Genomic DNA, 24,509 nt, shown 5'->3' with positions numbered 1-24,509 from the left:
GGCAGCACAAGCTTCACGAGATCACGAGTACTTAATGTCGGACAATACAGGTCCGTTTTTACTTGCATTTTACAGACATCGGTTTGTTACAAAAGTATTAAGTTTTGAAGCACTCTATCTTTAAAATTGATTGGCGGTTTTCTTCAGACTTTTAACAATATAAAAGGTAAAAAATCTGTTAATAACGTTTCCTTTTTTACTACAATAAGCATAGTATACCTTTATCCACGTGAAGTGTATCCAATACGTGAATTGCATTTACTTTGAATATTGTGCATATTAATTCACAAGTGTTTGCTGTGCATAATTTTTCATATTATTTTGACCATCAAACTTGCATTTTAATTCTTTTAATTCTATGATTTATCAAGTTCGTACTTGACAAGCAATTTATAGGTTATGTTTTTGAGTACCGCTGGTTTAAAGATTGATAAAAATTGAATTCTGACGTTTCATTCAAAACCTGTACAATCAATATCTTTCCTGTTAATTTTCCTTATCATAGCGCGATCATCCGTTTCGAGTTATCGTGTAAAATCAGAGATGTTCTTTTAGAATGTCTTCTCGCGATGGTGGTAAGAAAAAGCCTCTTAAGGCACCGAAAAAGGAACAAAAAGCTATGGATGATGAGGACGTAGCGTTCAAGCAAAAACAAAAGGAACAACAGAAAGCTCTCGCTGAAGCGGCAAAGAAGGCGAGTCAAAGGGGACCACTGGTCACGGGCGGTATAAAAAAATCCGGCAAGAAATGATCTTATTAAAATTGACGACAGTCACCAATTTCGTGCGCACTATATTCTTATCAAGACATAATTTTTGATATTACTAATTAGTGTATCAATCGAAGTACCTTTCAGTCCTCCTGCTCTGAGAAATAATTAATACTTGTAAATAAAACAGTCATGGATTAAATCACAATAATACGTGCATTTAATAGGCGTTTATATCTTTCCGTTCGATGTGAGGATGAAACAAGAATACTCGGAGCTTTTCATCAACATGTTTCGTACGTTTGTATCCTCATCGTTCAAGTACAAATGTGATAGCAATAAAATAAGCATGATCTTATGGAATAACGTGTTTTCTGAAGACTTGAAATGCATAATCTATCCTGCGACCGATCAAATTACACCCTGTATAATTGTTACAAGATTCGGGGTTTTCCATTGCTTAACGCAAGATTCGTTCTCATTTAATCGTCAAATAATAAACCGTTACATCAATTAACCTTGACGCGAAAATACTCTGCTCGAAGATTTCGAACACGTCTGAATGATGCAGTCGCGCGAATTAAATCGACGGAATTATTGCGCAAGATCGTCGATAATGAATGCGGAGTCCCAAAAGATATACGTTAAATACATTGAAAAAAACATGCAATCAATTAATCGTTTCGCATGTGGATTTTGAAAATCCAGTGAAAACATATGTCCATGGACGAAACGTGAATTACAGCTGATTGCCATATGATCGCCAGGGCGAGCAACTGTTGGGAAAGAAATCTCTTTGCTCCCATGACCTCAGTTTCTTCCATTTCGTGTGTCATCGAATGTTAAAGCTCTATGTAATTTTCAGATGTAACATTTATATCAAATTTACTGGGCAATTTGTCCTTCAGGTTTTGTAATTACAGTAAAAATTTTTTACAAGCTGCTAGGAATCGATAACAGACCGTTTTGGCCGTTCCTTTTCAGCCCATTCTTTTATTTGAACGACGTAAATCATACCCTCGCGTTATCAACAAACCTTTGTTCGAATCCCTGGACCATAAGCGAACTGTGTTTATTAGAGGCCGAAGATTCGATAACACTCGCGGTTGTGAGGAAATCGGGATTTTATTTGCAAGGATTTCGTCATAAGGGACAACGGTCGGTTTCAGGTAGTCTTTGTGCAACATTGTAAGGAGAGTCCGTAGTTCCTTTATCGAACGACAGTTGGCGGACGTGTTGTCCTGCACGGAGCTGTCACTGGCTGGGTCAGTTGGCAACAGACCTTCGAGGTGGTCGTGAGTGCTTGTGCTGTTGCAGTCTAGCAGCCGTCAAAACTTCTCTGGTTAGGTTTCAACTTGAGGACCGATTGGAAAAGGGTTCTCGTGAGGATCGTGACGCAGTAGAGACGAGTCCAGGAGAGCGTCGATAGTTTGGGAAAACCATGGGGTTCGTCAGGATCATTTGACCCACGGGAACGACTCCAGGCTCGGTGGATCGTGCTACCTCGTTTGATACTACAGATCGGTGAGTAACCAAAAACGATCATTGAATTCTTTTTATTCGAATGACAGTTTGTTGGCGTTCTCATGACAAGTGAATTGTAATAAAAGAGGATACTTCTTTTTCTCTCTTTCTCTCTTTCTCTCTTTTTATCATTACCGTCCATGGCTGTATATCATGGATATGTGTGTATGTTGCCTGTGGCCACAAAGGGACACCATGTTATTCACCTGCATCGCGATACCATATTGCGAACATTGTGCTTTTTCTACGTTTGTTTCACCCTTGGAGGGTTGCGCTGTAACTATTAGCGAGATGATCGAGCCCGATTTCCTGGCCTGACATGTGTGTGTAGGTAACAGTGGCCGTATAAATGGGCCCTATCTCGTAGGTGTATTGTAATTGTATCGCGAGAGAAGGACCGAACGAGAGAGACAGCGTTCTCGGTTTAATGCGTATATCTTGTTCCTCGCCACGCGTATACCTCGTTCGGAGCTTCACGTTCGAATCTCTCGATGCCTCGCGAGAAAAACCCTTTAAGGACACCTCGGTTTTTAAAGCATTGCGTATCCAACTACCGTTTTATTCAAATTTAAATACCGCGGTGTGGCAGGTAAGGGAGGAGGAATCACGTAGTCCATATTACAGTTTCGAAGTTTTCGGGGAAGTGTTTAAGCCTTCTCAACTTTGGAATACGAATTAAAGAGCATACCGTCTGTTTCATTATGCCAGACGATAGGTTATAGTTTACTTATTGTGTAACGTCGGACGTTTCAGTGACTGTCTTTCCAAAGTTCGAAACTGAGTACTTAACAGACTCAATTATCTTGATTACTGCATCGATCCAGAGAAACTTTAGCCCCTAGAACCTTGGCCGTTGATTTCTATACTGTATGTCCGCGGGTAAAAGTTACTCCAAAGTATCTCAAGTTTCATTACAAGTAGATTGGACTTCGATATCATTCGCGGTATCGTTGTCTGTCCAGACAGCCGTGCATGTCCAATTACGTAGCGATGACATCGCTGGCCATTAAATCATTATGTCTGCACTTTCCTGTGGCGACCGAAAAAAATTCAAGCAAACGACATTAGTCGTTCCTGCACACCTGAATAATCGATTCTCGTTTTATCGTACTGAGTCGCGAAATAATTGCTGCAACGTGGTCACATAGATTGTGAACAGCCCTGTACAAATTACGAACTCGGTCCTCGGCCATGGCCTCATCGCGTTTCCGGTTTTCTTATGAATCTTACAGGGAAATTGCGTCAAACTTGTGACGCATCCATAGGTTGCACGTAAAATGGCAAGAATCGCATCGATTCGACAGATTGTCCACATAACCACGAATATATGAAACGTCGGTCAGGATTATTTTTCCATTTCATCGGTTTAATATTTTGTTTTGTAAATCGGTAGTCTTTTTCGTGTACGGTTTTGGTGGTGTATCCAGCGGCTGTGTGTACAGTGTGTGCCACGAGTGCTCGTTGCGTCAGACTTTGAACACGATCAAAGACACGTGCTGGCACACGCAATGCGACTGAACACTTCGGCGAGAGCACCCGTGGTGGCAATTACGAAAGAAAATATCGCGTTAAGCCGAGCAACCAGCACTCGTTTATTACTAGATCTATCGATCAGTTCGATTTACTTAGGCGTCCGAGGGTGTATCGAAGATTAACCCTTTTAGTACATTAGAGCCGATATATCGGCTCCGTGGGTTTTCCGAAAAATACCCTCAGCCGATATATTGACTTTCCATTTTTAATATAATTTAAACACATGTAATGACATTGTATAAAATAAGTTTTCCCGGAGAACTTAAAGGTACTATAAGGATTAATAAATCCGTGCAATTCGCTTTCTCAGACGTTAATGTCAATATCGAAGACATCGTTAATTAGTGCAAAGTACGAGGGTCTCTTCGAAATTCATCAAAATTTTCCGTTTGTTCGTTTTCCATCGTCGTTTTCCGCCTCGTCATCGTGTGCTAGTGCACGCCACGGTGCAACCTTGTGCAAACGCTTCAACGATACGCGCAACATACGTGAATCCGATCGTTCCACGATACCCTTTTTTCCGTGCTGTTACGAGGATACCATGAGAATAGAATTTTTCGTAATCGAGTCGTGGAGAACGAGTTTCCGCGACAATTGGTGACAATCAGCTGCGTCGTTTTCGCGATCGCACCCAGGCTCCGACCGATTGCGTCATTTCTTGTAGATAAAAAACGATTCCTAGCGGAGAATCGACAGTGAGGAATGCTGAAACGCGATTAGGAAGACTATTCGTTGTTCTATGAGGAACGATCGGTTGCATCATCGCGATGCAAGCCTCCAGTGAACTCGGATTCAACTCGAGCATCATTTACACGCATGTATGATCGATACCGATCCAAGGTCAAAGTTCAATTACACGGCCAGATTCGTTCGTCGTTAACGTAGGAACTCGTATAAGTGTCTATAGGGCCGAGTGATCATTATGGACAGCAATCAGAGTGAAAAGGAAGCCATATTTGGGGTGGGCTACTGTTTGACCAGCTTTAATTCGATCTTCGCGAAGTATTGTGTCAGAAGCTCACGGATCGACACTTTTAGGTATTTATTTATTTATTTATTAACAGGATAAATACCAGTGCAAAAGTTAGTGAAAAATTTAGCATAACAAGAGAAGAACGTACATAAAAATGAAAATAAACGATACGGTACTAATAATTATTTTATTGCTGATTAATAATTTTAATGCTGATGGGGAGTGAGTGAAGCTGTTGAAAGAGTTACGAAAATCGTTGGCCAACCTGAAAACACGGTCGAAAGACCCTAGTTGACCATTCTGAATTTTTAAAAATATTTTGAAACTGTATTAATATAGCCAATAGTTCTTAATGCTTTAGCCAGAATAGTGTTCAGTAAATGTGCGATCAGAAGAAAAGGTAACTAGAAGAAGAAAGAAAGGCTATTCGAAAAACTCTCTCCCGTTACCAGTGGGTAAACAACTAGGAAATTATCGACGTCGGCCGTGAATTCTAAAAAAGCTATCGGTTAGACCGATAACGTCTATTTTTTTTTTTCTAAATCGCGCGACCGCGGAGACTTTCCTTCCCCCCCCGTTTCGATAAGCGTATTCGACGAGCGAAAACTTTCTCGATGATAAAGCGAATAATGCTCGGTGAAATTGATCGAACGCCTCGGCAAGGATTCAAACGGTATTACGTAAACGCGATCACGCGCGTGCACGGGGAAGATGTCGAGGGTATTATCGTCGATCTTTTTGAATCTCATTTAAACCGCGTCGCGAGGCGAACGCGGACGTTATTAGCCATACGCAATGCGGTAACAGTGAAAACGCGGAATTCGTTGGAACCGTTTCGATTTCGAGGGAAAATCGTTCGAGCAACTTAACTAGCCGGCTAATTCGAGAGTTGGCGACTCGTATTGGCGAGCCCCTTTCCAGCGGTCGTCTAAGGATCTTTTTCAACCCTCTGGTCCCTTTGTAAGGATACGACCCTTGGTCAGGTCGAACCGTAAAAAGTTGTCAAAACGAATATGTCGTTTAGCCGCGAGATAAGCCAAGAGCCGGTCGTGTAAACGAGCTGACCCACATCGCCGAAGAACCGTTCGTACAAGCAGGATGTGTACATGTATACATATTCGCCGCCGGGCGTTCCTATGCCTTGGAACGGTCGTGTGGCCTCGCGACGACAAATGTTATAAATTGAAAAAGCTGCTTGGCCGCCCTTCCAGACGGCTTATAATGAATAGCGAGTCCTCTAGCAGCGGTCGATAAGTTTCGAGAATTGAAGTTCAACTCTCGTGTTTCTATGGCTGGGTCACCGGAAACCCCTAGTCACAGTCACTTAATTGCTTATATTTCGAAATATTGCCAGGAGTCACGATTGACCCAATCGTCGGCTTTGATAGTTTGTAAACCAGGGTTTGACTATTTCTTGTTGTCACAATGTATCAGGAATACAGTGAATCATCGATGAGTGTTTGAACCCCTCCTTCCCAGTGGTGGGGATGACATCTGAACACCTAGTGCCGAGGAGCCTTCGAACAGTCATCGATAATTTACTGTAATGATTAGACTGGGGGTGTTCATGTATTTGTAGCATGTGTTAACTTGAAAATACAATAGAATAATATTTCTTTTATTATTCACTTACTAAAACCTGAAGTGCAAATTTCAAGATTCTGTCCCGTTTTAATTTGTAGGTATCAGTATCTGGAACTAGGAATTTGGATAAACTTCCTCAGTCTGGTAATGATTTTGTAACTTTAGTTAGCTCGATGTTCCGGCGTTGATCGCGAAGCTCGTCACTTTCAGTCTTTCAGAAACACCTATTGTCTAGCGCTCACAATAGCCCCGACGATGGCCAGACCCGTGAACTTTAACCGATCCGAGAACGACCTCGCCGAGAACCTTTCCCCGTTTGCACGTGCGTTTGCAGTTTCTCTCGGTGGGGTTAATCAAGACCCATAATCGCGCGAGAATCTACCCACTGTGTCATACTTTTACGATCTTTCAAAACTAGTACACACCGATGACTCACTGGACTAATCGCAACGGACTCGTAAAGTTTCCTCGCATGGCTCCACTTTCACGAGTGCAAGTAGCACATCCTTCGTGTTTGTGCACGGTTTAACTCGAACGGTTCTACCATGCTCGAGATAGTGAGGAGAACAAACACCATCGCAACGGTATACATATACACGCTCGATATAGTTCCCCGTACGAAAAGCCCGCGCGAGTGTAACAGCATCTGCTGATGATGATGTTCACGAATCGTCACGGATCTCTGTTACCGGTTCGTTCGAGTAACTGTTCACGTGTACGTTTGTCCGACTAATTATCGAAAGACATCGTAATCTTCGAGTTTCCTATACGTGGCTGATTTATTTTCTCGGTTCAGGCTTTAAATTCCCCTTCGTTCAGTGGGACCTGCATTAAATGGGACCATTTCGTCTGGCTGTGTTCAACAGAGGTCCTTCCCACAAACTACCAATTTCACTTCCAAAGTATGCAAAGTCTAGTTGTCCCTTTTGGTATCATACGGGGACAGTATCGAATCTATATCCAGGGCTAATGTAGAACGATGGAATATCCGCGTTATCGAGCAGTTTCGCAACTAATCGCTTCACGCTGCACCGCTGTCGTTGACAAGGCATATAATACCCGCGATGCCTTATGTAAGCTCGATATACACGCGAGATAGAAGATAGAAGGTAGCGCGCACGTGTTATCTGAGAGACGAGACCACCGTTTTACCGCAGCCTTGTTCGGGGACCATGCACAGCCCGTTGGTGGAACTGCATTGCACCTTGGCCACTACGGGCGACACACCACATTGCGAACCGCGGCGCGCGGCTCTCTTTGGTATTTATAGGAACTCGTAGCCAAGGTTGGACTCTAGATCCTCGAGCGAGACTCTACCGTCTCTTCCTGCTACCGAATTTCGACGGAAAAACAGGGTTTGGCTCGAAGGCTCGATTCATTTGGGTAACGGCCGAGCGATTATTTCGTCAGTCTTGTATAACGCGTTTCGACAATGAATTAAGTCGACGAAACAAGCACTTGGCCCTATGTATTACTTCCTCGAGAAGGTTATATTATTCGACGGGGTGACGGCCATCAGAACCGCTATTTCCGATCTGAGGAATTCGTTCCGGGTATCGCCTGGATGGCGACCGAATAATGATCTAAGAAAGTGGAAGTAAGTAGTGGTATCGTTAGTTTTTTCTGAATACAGTAAATCCTCGATGACTGTTCGAAGGCTCCTCGGCAGTGACAAGAAAATGTCTCCAGGTATAACGTAGAGTTTTTAACGAGGTTTAATATAGCGATAGAATGATATTTGTTTCAATCGTATATGGTCATTAATTTATGAAATATTTAATGTTCCGTGTCGAGGAACTGTCGAGCACTCATCGAGGATTTACTTTATCTCGGAAACTAGGCTCGTCTGCTGATTATAGGCTAGAAAAAAGTTGATCAGAATTATGCACTCGACAACATATTCGTTGAAATCATTCAATATTGGTATATGGAAAATTAACCGTGAGTGAATAACGTTCCAAGAAAGAGGAAGGAAATCATAGACGCCGCATGTGTGTTACGGTTTTACCCTAGCGATTATTCGAACGCGCGCTCCGATAACTATCGGTTTCGCTCGCTTTCACCGGGGATTCATTTCGATCCGAGCAGTGATAATTATCGTTAAATCGCGGATCCGAGAAAGTCGCGATAAACCGTCGTCCACGGGTAATTGGCATCGCGAGCCAAGGGAAAAGTCATTCCCGTTCGGTGATTCTGTAACTCGAGATCGGAATCTTTTCGGTCACGCGGCCTCGTTCGCGGAAAAAGGAATCGCCACTGGAAACTGTGCTTGATTCCGGTCTCTCATAATCACTTGCCTACCTTTCGCGAATATTTCAAGGGAACCATTCGTGGCTGGAGGAGTTTGTGGTTCGGTTCGAGACGTGTACGATTTATTTTTTGAGTAGAGAAGGATTTATCGAAACCCAAGAAACTTCTTAAAACAAAATATTCGTCTTAGAAAACAAAATCAATGCTTCGTGTTTCGAGAATTTCGAAATCTGACAAAGTTTCGCATTCGAGCTTCGAGAATTGAAAAATTAGGTTTCCAGACATCCCTAATTTCGAGAATCGTGTAGCGAAGAATTGTACGCGAGAAACGCGGGTGTAGTCGCCTTGAATTTTCTCGAGTGCACGTCCAAAACAGAACCGAGTTCAACGGCCCCGCGATTTTCGAATACGAACGCGCACCCACGTTGTTTTGACATTACTGGCCGGCGTGTGTTCCTCTCCGTCGTCCCATAAACGATCGCGGGATACAAAAGCCAGCGGACCGTCGGTTTGTTTTTTGAGGCGACTGAAAGTCACGCACGTGTATGTTTCTTTGTCGTGACATTTGGAAATGATCGTGAGTCGTCGGGTCGTTGACACGTTTGGAAAAAATTAAATCGCGATGTGTACGTTCGATGATACACGGAAAATTACATGGTAACGAATCGAGGACATCTTTAACCTGCCTAACACTTTTGTGACAATATTTGGGACATTTCTTGACGATCGGCAGTACGAAACATTTTTAACCCTAGATTACTGAACTATCGTGTGACTTGAGTTATTCGTGAAAATTACGACTGAAAGAAAACACGCGATATTTTAGGAAAATATTCATTTTATTCAGATAGAAAATAACGTTACAAGTATTTATGATACAAAAGCGATGCCATGACCAGGTTAAACGGTGGAAAATACGTGCCGAAAATATTCCTCGTTATTCTCAGCTTTCCACGCGTCTTCGTTTTTTTTCACTGAACGTTAAAACGCGAGTAATTCGATCTCACCACGAGATTTATGCAGGTCGCGTAGAGTGTAGATAATTAGAAATTGAAACGGTCGCCGGACAGTCGAAACGTCGGCGTGGCTAATGATCCGCGTGCATGTGCATGCGGCCTGTGCACGTGCAACCGCGGGATCGCAGTGGTGTTGGTTGCATAATATGCAGGTAACCTAGATCTGCATCCACTGCTTGCCACCCACCGGCCTCATTACCCCTTTGAGGATCTCCCTCTCTTGTCCTCAAGACGCTCTTCGGCGTTTCGTGTCGCCTCCCTGTCCCCTGTGTAGGGGTTCACTGGACACGAATGCATTTTCGTAGTAGAATCGTGCCAGGTAGAGAGGCAGAGGAACGGTGTGTCGTGTTGCAGTTTCTCGTTGCTCGTCGACGACGATCGATCTGCTCGTTCGTCTAATTGGATCGCGGGGAACAGACGAGTTTTTAATTATCGGGGGATTTGTGCTTCTGGTTGGAACCCAGCGAAAGGGGTGTGTAATTCGCGAATAGAAAGAGGAGAAAGAAAGGAACTGGGCGACGACGGTTGCGTAAAACCCAGTAAATAACTCGAACACTGGGGGAAGAGAAAGAAGGTGAAGTGGTTGGGTGTATGAGAAAAAAAAAGTGATCCTCCGAGCCCTTTTTCGCCCTCCAGCAAATTGACGTCATTCCCTTACCCCCGACGCGAGAGGCACATTCGTCAATGCAGAGGAAGGCGTTCTGTGTAGTGTACGCCTCGGCGCACGACATGTGTCGTGAGCGACGTGCAGAGGCCTATCATTTATTCGCGAGGTGGCGTAAGCTGGCTCGAAACAGCGCAATTATTCATCGTCCAGACGCTCGTCGACACGTGGGATCCGCGAATGAAAATGAGAAATTTTCTCTGGAGCGCGTTGTTCCTCGTGATCGAGGCCAATAGAAGCACACACTATATTTTACTGTATTTCACTTCGACACGAAGAAAACGAATAATACTGGTCGTTGAATCGATTTTGAAATCGCCAATACGAATCTCACTCGATATTATAAGGGGTTGATTGGATTGTAAAGTTCTGTGGGCAGTTCTAAAGTTGGTTGCCGACACTGGGTTTCAGTGCAGGTTATAAATCGTTTAATGATACCCATAGAGTCGTACGAATTCACCCTAACACGCGTGATATTCGAACCGAATAAATGCACGCAGCACGAGGATGCGTATACGCCCCGTGCCCAAAGGCATCAACGGATGCAGCTGAAAGAACTCCAAAACGGACACCTCTGTGTATCTCGTTCGGGGCCGTCTCGGATTTCGATATTGCAGTCTACTCTTACGGGCGTTGATTATCATCGTGAAACTGAATACTCACGGTCCTCCGCGTGTATTAGAAGCACGGAACAGGTACACGAGCTGTTTATCTGTCCTTCCACGGCGATCTTCCGTTCCGCCTGACCCCGTGTCCTCTTCTGTCCACGATCCAGCAATAATGCCGGAACGTATCGTCTTTTTATTGTCTCTTTTTTTTTCGCGATTGTTATTTCTAGATAAGATATACGTATCTCGAGGTTTTCCAATCGGAGACACCCAAGAAAAGTCAGTAGGAATTAACTTATCGATCGGTGAAATCACGGCCATCGGTTTTTTTTCAAGGATCGTCGGTCTATATTTCCTACGAAACTTTCACTGGATCTCTCGACTAGCTCCAACCTTGTCGATTATCGATGAAATTCGACTGGGAAACCGAACGCCCAGGATCTGAAAGGGAAAGGGGAAAGCAGCCTTTTGTACAGTTTCGCAACCGCACCTTGCAGGTAACTGGCATGATAAATCGGTCGGATTTTCTTCTTTGAAACAGTAGCCTGTTCTGTATATCGCGGACTCACTCTGTATACGCTTTGAACTTGTTCTCGCGTCACGTTGTTGGACAGACCCTGGTATATACACGTTTCACTGTGACGCATTATTGCTGTCTTGGATGCGTAAGACAGCATGCAAAACATCTGTGAGTAAGTGCTGTTCCGAGTGCGCTTAATGAATCACGAAAGGACGTAAGAACCCTTTGGACTTCGGGGTCTTTGATACATTAAATGGATCGCTTCCTCTATACCAGTTTTTCCCAATGTGGGGCAATTTCAATATTTTGGGGGATAATTAGCAATACATTCGTCACCTCATTGGCAACAGTTTTACCTACAATGATATTTGTTTAAGTCGCATATGGCCATTATAGTTTATGAAATATTTAATGTTCAGTGCCTTGGAACATTCATCCAGGCATACTGTATATGCCTGTTTTAGTTGAAGTACCTATTAATGTTAAACTTTTTCACAATTTGGTTGACTATTATGCTAGAGGAGGCATCATCCTTGAGGCGTTCAGGTGGGGCATGAACTAAAAAAGGTTAGGAAACACTGCCCTGTAATCAGCGTTAACGTGCCGCAGGAGAACGTGTTGTTCCAAAATGATCCGTTCTACATTTATGACCAGATGGATCCATTTAGGTCACAGCATCTAAAACGTGATCCCCGCGTGTCGAGGGAACGTGTCATGGCTAGCCGGGATAGATTCGTCCGCAAACCGTGCACCCCTTGTTACTTCGGCCAGCCGACCCAGTTTCAAGCTTCTACCCCGGAAAAGTGGAACGCGTGTTGGGTCAATCTCGGCGGAACTCTCGATTTTCGCGAAAAACGATTCTTCGTGAAGCGTTTAGTCGCGTGTTATCGTGGACTTAATTTTCAGTGACAAACATATTTCGCGACTGACGATTCACGGTTTGCTACGGCTCAGACTCGATAAACCAGAGGAGGGGAAAGCATCAGTGTCTCTTTTCGCGAGACGGCTTGTTCCACGCGGTCACTCGCTGCCCACAACGCTGCGAAACAGCCGCGGAGCCTACCGGAAGCGCGAGTTTATTTTCGGCTGGTGTGTTGGAAGCGTTCTTTTGGCAGTCCAATCGCGGATTGAATCGAAAGGTACGCGAGTTGGTGTTATTTCTAGCGGTAAACGGTGCCTGTTAATTAAACGGCGGACCTTGGAGCTAATAGATCCCGATTTAATTGACCTTCTCTTTCCACGTGTCTTCCATTTCAGGGGATCGTTCTTCAGACTTCTATGAATTATCCCTTTCTACCTCTAGACCAGTATTTCCCAACGTGGTGTGGGTATTCTCCATCGAGGTGTAATTTTAATATTTTCGGTGGATAAATTAATAAGTCACTGATATTCGTCACGTCTTTATGGCGTTGAGGTGGGTTATGATCCAAAAAAGGTTCGATGCTCTGAGCTCTTAAATTTCAAAATGACCATCGTGTCGATTTAATTTTAGGAATAGAATTTTTTTCGTCTGAACTTACAAACATTCAATTTACTATTCTAAAATTCTTTACAGCGAATAGACGATCTAAGGAAGGTGCGCAATCGCTTGTATTTTCATATCTTATCTGACCCAGGGTCTCGTTTCTGTCCACCTGAAAAGGTGTCGAAGTCGCGCAAACCGACGATGTAAGAAAGGTGCGGTTTCACGAGTTAGCAACAGTCGGTCAGACCACACACACGTGTGCGCGCACTGTTGCACTTGTGCGAGAACGCATTATGCAATCCCTCGCGCCGATTTTACGCGCAATTCGCAAGCTCGATCGGTGTGCTCGCGCGTGGACACACCACGCGGAAGTAGCGGCCGAGTTGGCTGATCAGTGTCGACAGACGATAGGTCTGCGGAGATCGAGATACATTATTCTTTCTCGGTTACATTTCGATGTTAAGTCCAACACTATTATCTTCTGTTAACCCTTTCATTCCCGAATTATTGAAAAATCACCAAAGAAATATTTTGGTGTATATTACGTGACATATAAATTAATTCACAGGAACATTTTAAGATTTTAAAACCGTCTAATGCCATTTGACATTTTATATATTTTTATCGCTGTGTTTAAAAGTCAAAAACATCTCTTCTACAGCTGTTTTACAATTTACAATCGAATCATGCACCGTCGTTCCGTTGTTACGGTCGGATATCCGATCCGATCTCATAACCGCGTCCATATACGTCCCCGAAGACTAATGAGCTTCAATGAGAATCATGATTACCTTGCGAGAAGATTACGGCGCAATAGCCGAGGTGGACGAAGAATCTTACAAGTTCAAGGCGGGGTCCTTTGAAACTTAAGATTCCCGAGGCGATACAGTTTTAACTATTCGCTATAGCTTGGCCGCCATATTCCTCGGGTTGCATTGAATAATTCAAGAGCAGACCGAAAATAGGCGACCGTTTTATAGTGTTCGAAATTCGACATGGTTCCCATTGAACTTCGAAGTCGAGAGGAGACTTCGCTTTCGTCTAGACCTGCAGCATTATTCGAAGGTAGAGGTTCGTTTCGGTAACCGAGAGAGAAAGAGAGGTGCCGTTGTTTCTGACGAGCTCCGGACCTCGCCAATGGTTCACAAGTGGCTACTTAGGCGGTCCCGTAATTCGCAGCACCTGGCCGCGAGTGAAAGGACACGGCCGGGAATGGATTTCTTGCTCCTTTCCCGTTCGTGATCAACGATTATCCGTAATTCGGTTAGGCGACCGAGTGGGGTCGTGTAACGATTTTTCGAACAGTGAATTAGTGGATGGCGATACATTTTAATTGTACCGATTCTTACCGATTCCTTACGGCAAATGCAGAGATTGTATCGAAATTTCGATATTTATGGGTTAAGTATCGGTACTAGAATATATCGTCATATTAAATGTCGATGTCGAATATCGGTACTGTATCGCCCATCACTACAGTAAACGCCTCTGTCCTTGCCACAGTCTGTTTCAGTTTTGATCAACATTGTTGCTTTTCGGGCCGATTTTCTGACGTTCGTTCGGCTTCTGAATAGTGTAGGGTTTCGAGCATCGAATAACAACGCCACTTTGTGGTCAATCCTCCTGCTCGCAAGGTAACCCAAGATTTCCGTGAAGTTAATTCTGGTTTCGAAACCGTGAGGGAAAGGACCGCACACGCGAACAGCCACGTCGGCTGTGCGTGACTTATCGCATCTGGCCAGGAATCGAGAATTTTTACCGATTTTTCTTCCGTAAATTACGGCTCGATGATTGAATAATCCACCTTGCTGGCTTGAGAAAACACGAAATGGGGATCTCCTTCGATGATTTCCGTGCGAATCAGGGGGCCAGTGTAGTGTAAACGCGCGCGCGCACGATTCAAGCACACCTGGCCAGAGTGAAACGACACACGGGGCAGAGAAACGTCACGGGCTGTGCCGCAATATCGTGACGATTAGGGTTGGCACGATACCAGTTGGAATGTCAAGCTTATAGAGGGACTTTTGGTTTAAGCACTCGTGGCCACCAGCTTCGATCGAAGGCAACCTCGTGGCGACGGTTTCAAGGGCTCAGCGTTTCGAGGTACCCGCACAGCGGGAAAAGCTTCCTACGTTCTGCGTCGTCGCGGGAAAATCCATTTGTCAGTTGCTAGGTGAAAGTATACAATTCGTCCTAGAGACAGTCCGACACACGCAGCCGATAAGATAAAATGTCTCTTCCATGACCTCGGTCCAAGGGTCTTTCGCGAGATGTGACATTAGAGGAAGTATCTCGATCGATAAGACCCTGATCGTGTGAGCGAGCATTTTTTTGAAACGTTGCACTCGTTAATTACCGATAACTGACGGAAAACGATACGAGTGTAGATAAAGCAGCAAAAACAAAAAATATGGGTACCATTTTTCGCTGGTCGTTTATCGGAGGAAGGTTACCAGAGTTTTCAAGCGAACAAAAACTAAATCTGTTCCTTTGAAACGAAGCTCCTCAACCCCCGTTTCACAATACATTTGAATAGGGGGAGTCTGCGCGGTATTGAAACTTCCGAAAATAATCCCGTCCGGTCAAAGGGTTATTCGGCTGACTTTGTTCCCCAGCGGGGGAAGCCAGCGTGCGGAATCAAGCCATATGGCGCGGAGAAAAGCAAGCCATTTTCGTTCCAATCTGGAAATAGACTTTCGATATTTCGCACGTGCGCTCCGTTCCGATCACGCACGCAGCGTCTGCTGGCTTCGACCACAGCACGCTTGCGCGGACAGTCGATCAGCTGTTCTCCGCCATCTTTCCCTCCCAGCTGAGGGCTCGACGCGCTCCGCTCAGCTGACCTGGTCGCGACGATGCGAGCCCCCAGTATCCGCAGGACCGTATCTAGACGGTGCCCCGTTGGTTCCTGTCTGAAAATTCCTCGAAAAAAAGTTATCTTCACCCAATTTCTTTGAATTTCAAGCAAATCCTTCCATTAAAAAGAAGTTCAATGAACCAGTTATTCCCATAAAAAATTCATCTTCCATTTCTGTCGATTTACCTCTCAGAATACTCTTCGTGTACTAAACGGACTAGTTATCGAAGAGATAGAAATTAAAGGGACCGTAAATTGGCGTTGGTCGTGGGTTTAACAGCGTTCCTTAAATATTTCGTTGTTTCGACATAGAGACCAAGAAAAAGAGGAGCACGCGGAGCCAGAGTGAATTCATTTACGCAATTCACGGGTATACACGTGCTTCCTCCGTAATATAAATTTATCTGCTCGACACTGGGGAACGGGGACAGATTACACTTTTCCTGCGATTCCTGGCTCGCGATTTCGGTCAGACAAAAGTACACGCGTTCGCCTGGTTGCGAAACGTTGGTTCCACTCGGGTGACAGTTGAAATGCCGGTCCCTGGTCCGACACTGTTTCACCTGAACACGCGACGAGCCTATCCCCAGAGCAAGGGGAAAAGGATGCAATGGAACGGCGCTGCGCAGCGGCCTGGCCCAGTCGATAAGCACACGCGTTCACGCGGAGCTACTACCCGATCGATGAACATTAGCCTTGACACGATATCCGGAGGACCGCTCTTTCACCTCGACTCTTTTATTCGAAGCCAGCAGCGGGTTTCTTTGCCCAGTTGCCAGTGCATCCTCGACCTCTGTAAATACACACACGTGTGTAGTCGACAAAACTTCAAACTCCAAACGTTCAAAGATCTATAAAAAAAAAAAGGATGCTTTATTCGGACGGCCTAATTGAAAGATGTGTTCCTCTCGTTACAGGGAAAAAAATTTTTGGGTCAGACACAAGAGTAACAGAGTAGGGCCTCGAAAAGCCACTGGAACAGCCAGTGTTGGTGATTATAGCCTGGCCATTGCGCGTTATGTAAACGGGAATCCGGTACGAACGGAAGCTTGAGGTCTCCCGGTATCTACTCTCACTGTTCGATTACGTCATACATTTGGTTGGTCGATTTTTCACAACTTGAATTTTATCAGAAGGGGGGCCTGTTTGCTTGCGTCACGTCAGTTTGTCGCGTGGTAAACCACCGGAGAGCCATTTGCACCGTTCTGTTGCCGTAACCAATGGAAAAACAATTTCTTTACCTGGCAATTTTCGAATTATTTATCTGATTGTGTTCCAGCTCGATTTTCTGCATATCGGTCAGAATACGAATCGCCTCGATGAACATCGTGAAGGAACCTCGTGCTCCTTTCTGAGCTTCGACGAAGGCGTTCCGAATCGAGTGGCACGAGCCACACACGAGCCACTGATGTCCACCGTGTTTCTGGAAATAGAAATAGAAACGTGCCGTTGGATACTCGTGGATGCCTCGGTTTAGACCCTGGTTTTTCCTATCCTGACCACTCTACGTTGACATTCCTACGGTTTGAAGCGTAACACGATACGAGCCCCAATGAATTTTCGAACGTGGACCTTCGAGCTTTCAGCTTTGAACGGTATACTTAAATCTATAGATATTTTTTTAAAAGACACAAAGTTCGAAAAGTGGTTCCTCTTTTCCGATTGCTTGAATTTCGATGTCGATTCCGGGTCACCAACGACTCCGGATGGCCGAGGATTTGCTTGTTCGGTCGAGATTTCACTCGGCGGATTGTTTAATATACATGACTCGTGTGTGCAACAGCTGCACACGCCAGAACCTCTCTAACGCTTCTGGAAATAGAAAGTCATTCGCAAGGTGGATGCTAAAACAACGATTGTGCCATTAATTGACGGTAGCGTATCCGCGAGATTTTAAATGTTTCGAACGACTAACGCCTAACGAATGACATCGATCGTACAGATTTCCATAAAAGTTTATTCCCAAGAAATTCACTTCTCGAATCTCTTCTTCAGCGACCAACCCTTATCCAGAGCTTCGAAACGGGGGTACTTTCGTGTGCTTTGACTTCTACCGCCACAGACCCAGTTTCTGGTCAGTTTATTCAATTATATCGTCAAAATTATTAAATTATATCGTAGTCATTCCTATTTTTGCACGTTTATTAATATGAAATTACAGATAGAATATAGATTTATTCGAATAAAAACAGTTCCTTGGGATTTGTAATGGTAAGACTTTTCACCTATCATTCACGATATACGCTCGAAGCTGATTTCTTTAAGCACGGTTTAATCACGAGCAATCGCGCGAACAATAATTTCCTCGTGTAGGCGGAATATAATATCGTAAATGGACGACACTGCCAGTCGGCTGGCAGAGCTCGATGTCTTTCGATCGTTTGATACCCCCCGGGCTCGCTCTCGAAGCCCACACGTTGCCCGTATGTACAATGTGGGCCATAAACCGCATAATGAGAGAGCCCATTAAGTATTTGATCGTGCTGTCGGTGGGAAAATATTATCCGACGTAAAAGTTTCCCTCCTTTGTCCTCTCGGTAAACGGATTACGAAAACGAGCGGGCGGTTCTGTTGTTGGTCCTCCTTTATCCGCGGTCTCCCGTGGAACGGAGAACATTAGCAGCACGAGAAACTGTCAACAAAACGGAATATTTTTCGCGTAATCTTCCTGACAACCGAGTGGAAACAAACGCTCGGTTGTTATCTCATCGGAGAACACCTTTTATCTCGTAATAATCGAGCTTAGTTTACCGAAGTAATCATCCACAGTGATTCTCGATTACTTAATCGCTACCGAGATTATCTTCGAACAAACGATTTTTCCACCAAGAACTTTATCTTGAATTACAACTTCGATCGATTCAGTTTCGAATGTCTTGGATGCCCATCGATTGTACAAGGAAAACGTTCCATTGTTTCCCAGCAGGAGATAATGACGATTTTTGTCGTCCCTTTAATTGCCATCATCGCCACATCCGCTCTTCGATGCCCTCCTGCCGAGCGATACACACCGAAGGGCGAGTATCGTTGTTCCTGTAGCAACAAAAAACCAAATTGGTATAATTAAGTTACGAGAGGATGCCATGACCGAAAATGGAGCGGAATTAAATTCACGATCATTGATCGGGTAGTACCAGTGCCCTTAACCCTTCTTCGGATTATGGGGGCCTCAGCGACCCTTCCTAAATGTTTAAAGTAAGTACGCTTTAATGTATATTGGTACAATTATTTGAAAACTGATATAATCCTGTAAGATCTTATCAAGTTTTTGAATGTTGCAAAATAAATTCGTTTGCACTTACTAGTTCCAGAAATAATGGTTCTAAAAAACCATCTGAATTTGGATATCCGAATAAGGGTTATTGAGAGTCCTTCCAGCATTCTTTCACCTGATCCTCTCTGAAAAGAAACGTTACATATAATTAGGGAATAAATTAATCCAAAATAAAGTTCCACATTCGAGTGTCAGATCGAGATCAATGCCTGTGGCTATGTACTCCGAACAATTGCTCCATTTTCAAAAACTTTGAGTGTCACTCGAAGATTCTGTCCCAAAAATCCTGGGAGCTTAATTGCAGAGGGGACAGATGCGTTGCGAGGGGTTCGTAGCGCCCCGTGATTTTTGCAGTCCCTTTAAATTTGTTGCGTCGTGTCACGTCCCTGTGATACCTGGAGCCCGTGTACCCCAGTCGCACGTGACGAAAGAAAACAAGGTGTGTGTGCACGGTCCCCGGCAGCAGCCGGTGCAGCGGGTTCTTGGTATCCTGAACGGTTAGTATACACACGTCTTTAGGGCCGAGAGCTGCTCTCGTCGCCCGGGGGGACGCAATCAATGGTGAAACGCCACGCTCCTCGTTGACAGAGCCCGTTCCACGGTCCATTATTCCCGTCTTGAAAGGGGCCAGGTTTTCGAGACGAAACAGTTTCTCCAGTTCACGAATAAGAACGCCACACGGTCCATTGTTTCAGAGAACACGCGAAAGGAACGGTTCCCCGATGTTGCGCTAGGGGTACAATTACGCAATTGTGTGGAATCGAACGATCGAATTACTGTGACACACAAGGTAGTAGCATGGTTCGAATTCGAATAACGTGAAATTATTTTCGGGAGAGTGACGTGCACCGTAATTTCCACTCGTTTCGTTCTTCGTCGCGTTTCCTTCGTGATCTTTCACGGAAAATACAGGGAACCGTCTCGACGACATTCCCATGTAAAGAGAGAGAAAGTTCTTAAGGGAAGACTAGGGCTGGTTGCCTATAGGGGCAGGTTGACTAATTGTTAATAACTTCGTGTACTATCCCAGTTATTCGTTTTCGACACCGCGATTGCACGTTGCTTCAGAGTTAGCAACATTTGTTCTCGCTCTGTATAATTACAGGAGACCAAATGTCAAAGGAATATTCTAAAGTTTGTTTGTTTGACGACCTATTGGGATAGTATTTTTTTATAGATAAATAATTTTAGAATATGTAGAGTATCGAGGTAAAAATGATCGTTTGGGATGATATGTCTTACAGAATATAACTTATTATATTATTAATAACTGTTATCATGATATTTCGTCCACATAATTTATTAAAAATCAACCAGGGCAAACTAGCATAATCTCTCTCTTATTGACGAAATCTTTTTCGCGACTCGTTCGGAACCACCAGGCGAGGGTCGCCTCGAATTTTAAGGGGACACACGATCCGTTCAGCAAGTATCTTTCCGAAGTGGCTGCAATTACCGTCGAGTTGCATATGTTTTTTGCATCGACGCGATTTCGTCGAACAGAAAGAAGAACGTCGTAGAAACGCGCATCGACCCCCGGTGATTGCACAATGGTTCGGCGAGGAATTTATCGTCCGGCAAAAAGGCAGCGACGCAAGCACTGCGAACGAAGGAGAGAAAGAAGCCTCGTAATTTATGTTATCGCAAGTTGAAGAGGAGAGAGATAGTTGGCTTCAAACTTTGCGTAATGACCGTGAAATCGTCGCGGGGGCTAGGAAGGGACGAAGGAGGCTCGATAGGCAAACGTGAAATTAAGGATAAAGCAATCAGAAAAACAGGCTGGTCGTCGATAGAAATAATACTGTAATCGAAGAGACTCAGCAGTGTTCGCCTAGTTCTATCGTTCCTGGAGCTTATTTCTCCTAATCGCGCACTCTCTTGTAACGCAGTAATTAAACAACGATAAGAGACGGAGACGGGGTTGCGACAGCCCCATTATTCAATACTGTCTTTTATTTATTACACGATTCCGTTGCTGCACGATTCTCCGGGTTTAAAAGCTTTTTTCACTGGAGCAGTGTTACAAGAGAGGTTCAGAGGGTCAGACGACTAAAGATTCAATCGTGTCAGTATCTCAGTTCTGTAATATAGTAGATACTTACATCATGTCTGTATACAATAAGTCTATTGTTGTTAACCTTGCGGTACCCGAAATATATTTATTATATGATCCTCGGTCTGTTCACAACTGGCTTTAGTTATTTTTTTTTTTTTTATGATGCGACAAACTGAACTGGAAAGTATCTAAATAAACTCATCGAGCAGAAGCCTTTGTCTTTAAAGGTTGCGCCCGATTAATCAGCGAACTAACTTCTCTGTTCTTGGCACGCGTAATCATTGTCTCTTTGTCCTCGTGCGCGTTACGACCCTTTCCTCCCAAAGGACGAAAGGGACGACAAAAAGGCTCCGTTAGGATAATAACGATTCAGGAGTCTGCCGGAGTAAACGGGCGTTGCTGGCAAAAATTGTGTACTACGTCACACTGAAGAAACGGGGACAACAAAACTGATATCTCAGAGTTAGCGACTTTTCGTCGGGGAAAATAGACGAGAGAGACACAATGGAAGAGCAGAGCTCGGGGAACTCGAAACGAAAGCAAATGACGCAACGGTGTGCGTGCCTCTTATTAAATAGTTAGGAACTGGCGGCCAGGCATTTCCGTCCAGTATAATTCCCCTCGCATTTGATTCCCCAATGAGAGAAATAAAGCTGTCCCGGTGGCGTCGAAGCGTATTCAAATGCAGCCCGTCGGAATAAGTTTCTCCACCCTGTTTCTCTGTTTCCACGCGGCCAACAGACAACGCGCTGATTTCCTATGCAGTAGATTCACGAAAATAAAAAATACGGACGGGTCCAAGGGAGAATCACACAAGATCTCTTTCTGTGGAGAGAGAGAGAGAGAACTCGTCGACGCGTGACGCACGGAAGATTTATAGGATTGGCTCGCGAACGGGCTGGAGAATCGTTACCCTTTTCTCTCCCAGACCCCGCCGACTGATTGCTAGGTGCATATTCGGTCCGCTCGATACCGAATGGGGACCGAGCGAACTCTCACGCTCGTGAAATATTCAACCGCCGCTGCGAGAAACATTGTCTCTTCGTGGCTTGAACTTTGCGCCACGATAACGAAGGAGAAACCGTCGTCTTTGATCGGGAGGACTGAAAAGAGGGAGGGAGGAGAAACAATGATTCCGCTGGAAGTAATCCAGAGGAGTGTAGTTGCATTGGAGCGAACCTAATATCTTCGAAAATGGATAAATAGACAATATAAATGCGGCGAAAACAATTGGATGAAGTCGACTATTGACTCTCACAAGGGAACGATCCCAAAGGTTCGACTTCCATTTTAACGAGATTTTGTAAGATGATAATACAGTAAATCATTGATCAGTGTTCGAAGACTTCTTGGCACTGAGTATTCAGGCGTCATCCCCACCTCTAGGCGCTTGACTGGTTCCACAGGGACCCTCTTCTCAGTGATGGGGATGACTGTCGAGGATTCTCCGAACATTCATCGATCATTTACTGTATAAGGTTGTTTGGCTGGCAAATCGGAGGTCCTGGGATAGATTTCCATTCATCAAAATATTTCTGTTCTTCTCTGCCAATACAGCTTCGATAACATTAATTGTTTATACCTTCAAAATAATCTATAATTCCTAATATTTCACATATATCATTAGGACTCTGTATACTCTCATCTCACAAAATCCCGTTAAATTCGAAAGCGGACAGTTGGGGTCCTTCCCTTGTCAGTCTTTCCAATTCTAAATAAGTCTAAATCTTGTTCTTCCAACGAGAACCATTGCCAGATATTGAATACAATCTTTCCAATTTCCAACGAAGACACTCTGTCCAGCTTACGGATTATTCTTTGTATGACTGTCTTTTCCAGTAATACTTTCGATGTTTCCGGCTCAGGAGAACTCTCTGAGAGTGCAGTCACACCAGGGGGGGATTCGATATCCTCGAGAGGTCTGACCGATCGAACGTCGACGGGTTCTGCTGTTTGCCGGAACTGCGGCTAGCGGCATGGGTCATAGAAGAAGTTGCAAACAGAGACGAGGCCTCTCTCGACTTTCTAGTTGGAGATAGAGATTCTTAAGGTGGCTGCACACAGGCGTTGGAATAGAGGGGGTTCTTGAATCGCGTCCACTAGAGTCTGGGTTTCCGTTGTAAGCGTATGGACCCCTGGTTCATGGGGGTTAGACGGGTTACGCCGACGGAAACACGACTGTTTATTGCACGGGATGAGGATCCAGAGGCGTGGTTTATCATGGTACGAGGCATGTTAACGAGCTAATTGGTAACGGATCGGTGGCAACAGAAAACGGCCTCCTCTTGATCAATGATTTCCTTCATTGACCATGTAAACTCGATCGATTCGGGAAAGAAATGGTACGTGTATGCGCGTTATATTTCCGGTTTTAGATATAAATCCAGACTGCTTGAATGCTGGAGTCATTGCTGAGAATTGTGGGGTTTAGTGGAAGAGGGCATATGCCACAATATTATAAATTTATACATCTACGGTAAAGGCCCCATGAGAGTTGGATAGGGAGTTCCTCGTGAGAGTTCTACTTCATCCCCACCACAGGGGAGGCGTGGAAACTGCCAAGTGCATACTTTGTTGCCGAAGCTCGGGCTTCAGGCAAAATATAGATTTACGAAGTGTTGAATACGATTTCTGGTGTACCGTGAAAGTTTTGAGGCGATGCCGAGTTTCAAACTCTCATGCGGCCTTTACTGTACTTTTAGGAAAAATAGGCCTTTTGATGGTACAAAATACTGAAAATCGACATAGAAATGGCGTGTGCTGTACAATCTTAGAAATTTCACAATCATTCAATTTTCTTCACTTAACAAATCAGACAAATTGTGGAAATTAATTCGGCAGCTTTACTTTCTCGACTTCAATTACTCTCCGTCCTGCACGAAAATTCCGTTTTCCGGCCAGTGAATTTCGCGAAAAGCTTCCGTCTCGCGATACAAGATGAAAGAGAAACGCCGTACCTTTGTGCGATTGCTTTCAGTTTGCTCGAAATTGAAACGACACACAGTCTTCCGATCGTTAGATCGTGGGACGATTTATCGTTCCGAAAAACGAGCTGTGTTTCGTTAATTAACGATAATTTTTCGTTAATGGATCGTTAATGATAGGAGAATACACTTCCGAAGTCGACACTGTAAAGTCCGAATCGGTCGATCGCGATAACACGTAATATTCTGGTGAACGCGTAACCGGTTTTACTGTCGCGCCACTTGATGAATTAACAGAGTGCCGGACGGGGCTGTAATTTTGCGTTGTATTTGCACACCGATTAGCAGGATATCGCTTATTCCGTGCAGTTATATCGGGAACAGCGTCGATCTCTGTGTGTACTGAATTAAGATTTATATTCTAAAACGGATTTTTTTGTGTAGACTAAAATTTTTTGTTATATATAGAGTTACAAATATTTCATTTTACAACTAAATGCATAGATTACAATATTTGAGGAAAGAACGAATGCAAACACAAGCTTCGACTTA

At 44.3% G+C, this 24,509-nt stretch overlaps 2 protein-coding genes across 2 annotated transcripts in view; both read left to right on the top strand.

Moving 5' to 3' along the window:
• The first annotated feature begins 22 nt into the window (after positions 1–22).
• On the top strand, positions 23–1,063 carry LOC107185478 (translation machinery-associated protein 7 homolog). The gene is made up of 2 exons (XM_015573166.1): positions 23–166; positions 556–1,063. The coding sequence occupies exon 2, from the start codon at positions 557–559 to the stop codon at positions 749–751; it is 195 nt and encodes a 64-aa protein (XP_015428652.1). The 5' UTR covers positions 23–166; position 556; the 3' UTR covers positions 752–1,063.
• A 1,024-nt stretch (positions 1,064–2,087) lies between these two features.
• The window catches only part of LOC107185490 (protein FAM214A), a 35,503-nt gene continuing 13,081 nt past the window's right edge, over positions 2,088–24,509 (top strand). Inside the window, exon 1 of the mRNA XM_015573179.1 lies at positions 2,088–2,233. The gene's annotated coding sequence lies outside the window, so the exon portion shown is untranslated. The remainder of the gene's footprint in view (positions 2,234–24,509) is intronic.

Source organism: Dufourea novaeangliae, unplaced genomic scaffold, assembly GCF_001272555.1.
Source record: "Dufourea novaeangliae isolate 0120121106 unplaced genomic scaffold, ASM127255v1 scaffold57, whole genome shotgun sequence".
Classification (NCBI taxonomy): Eukaryota; Metazoa; Arthropoda; class Insecta; order Hymenoptera; family Halictidae; genus Dufourea; species Dufourea novaeangliae.
This window is presented reverse-complemented; position numbering and strand designations above follow the sequence as displayed.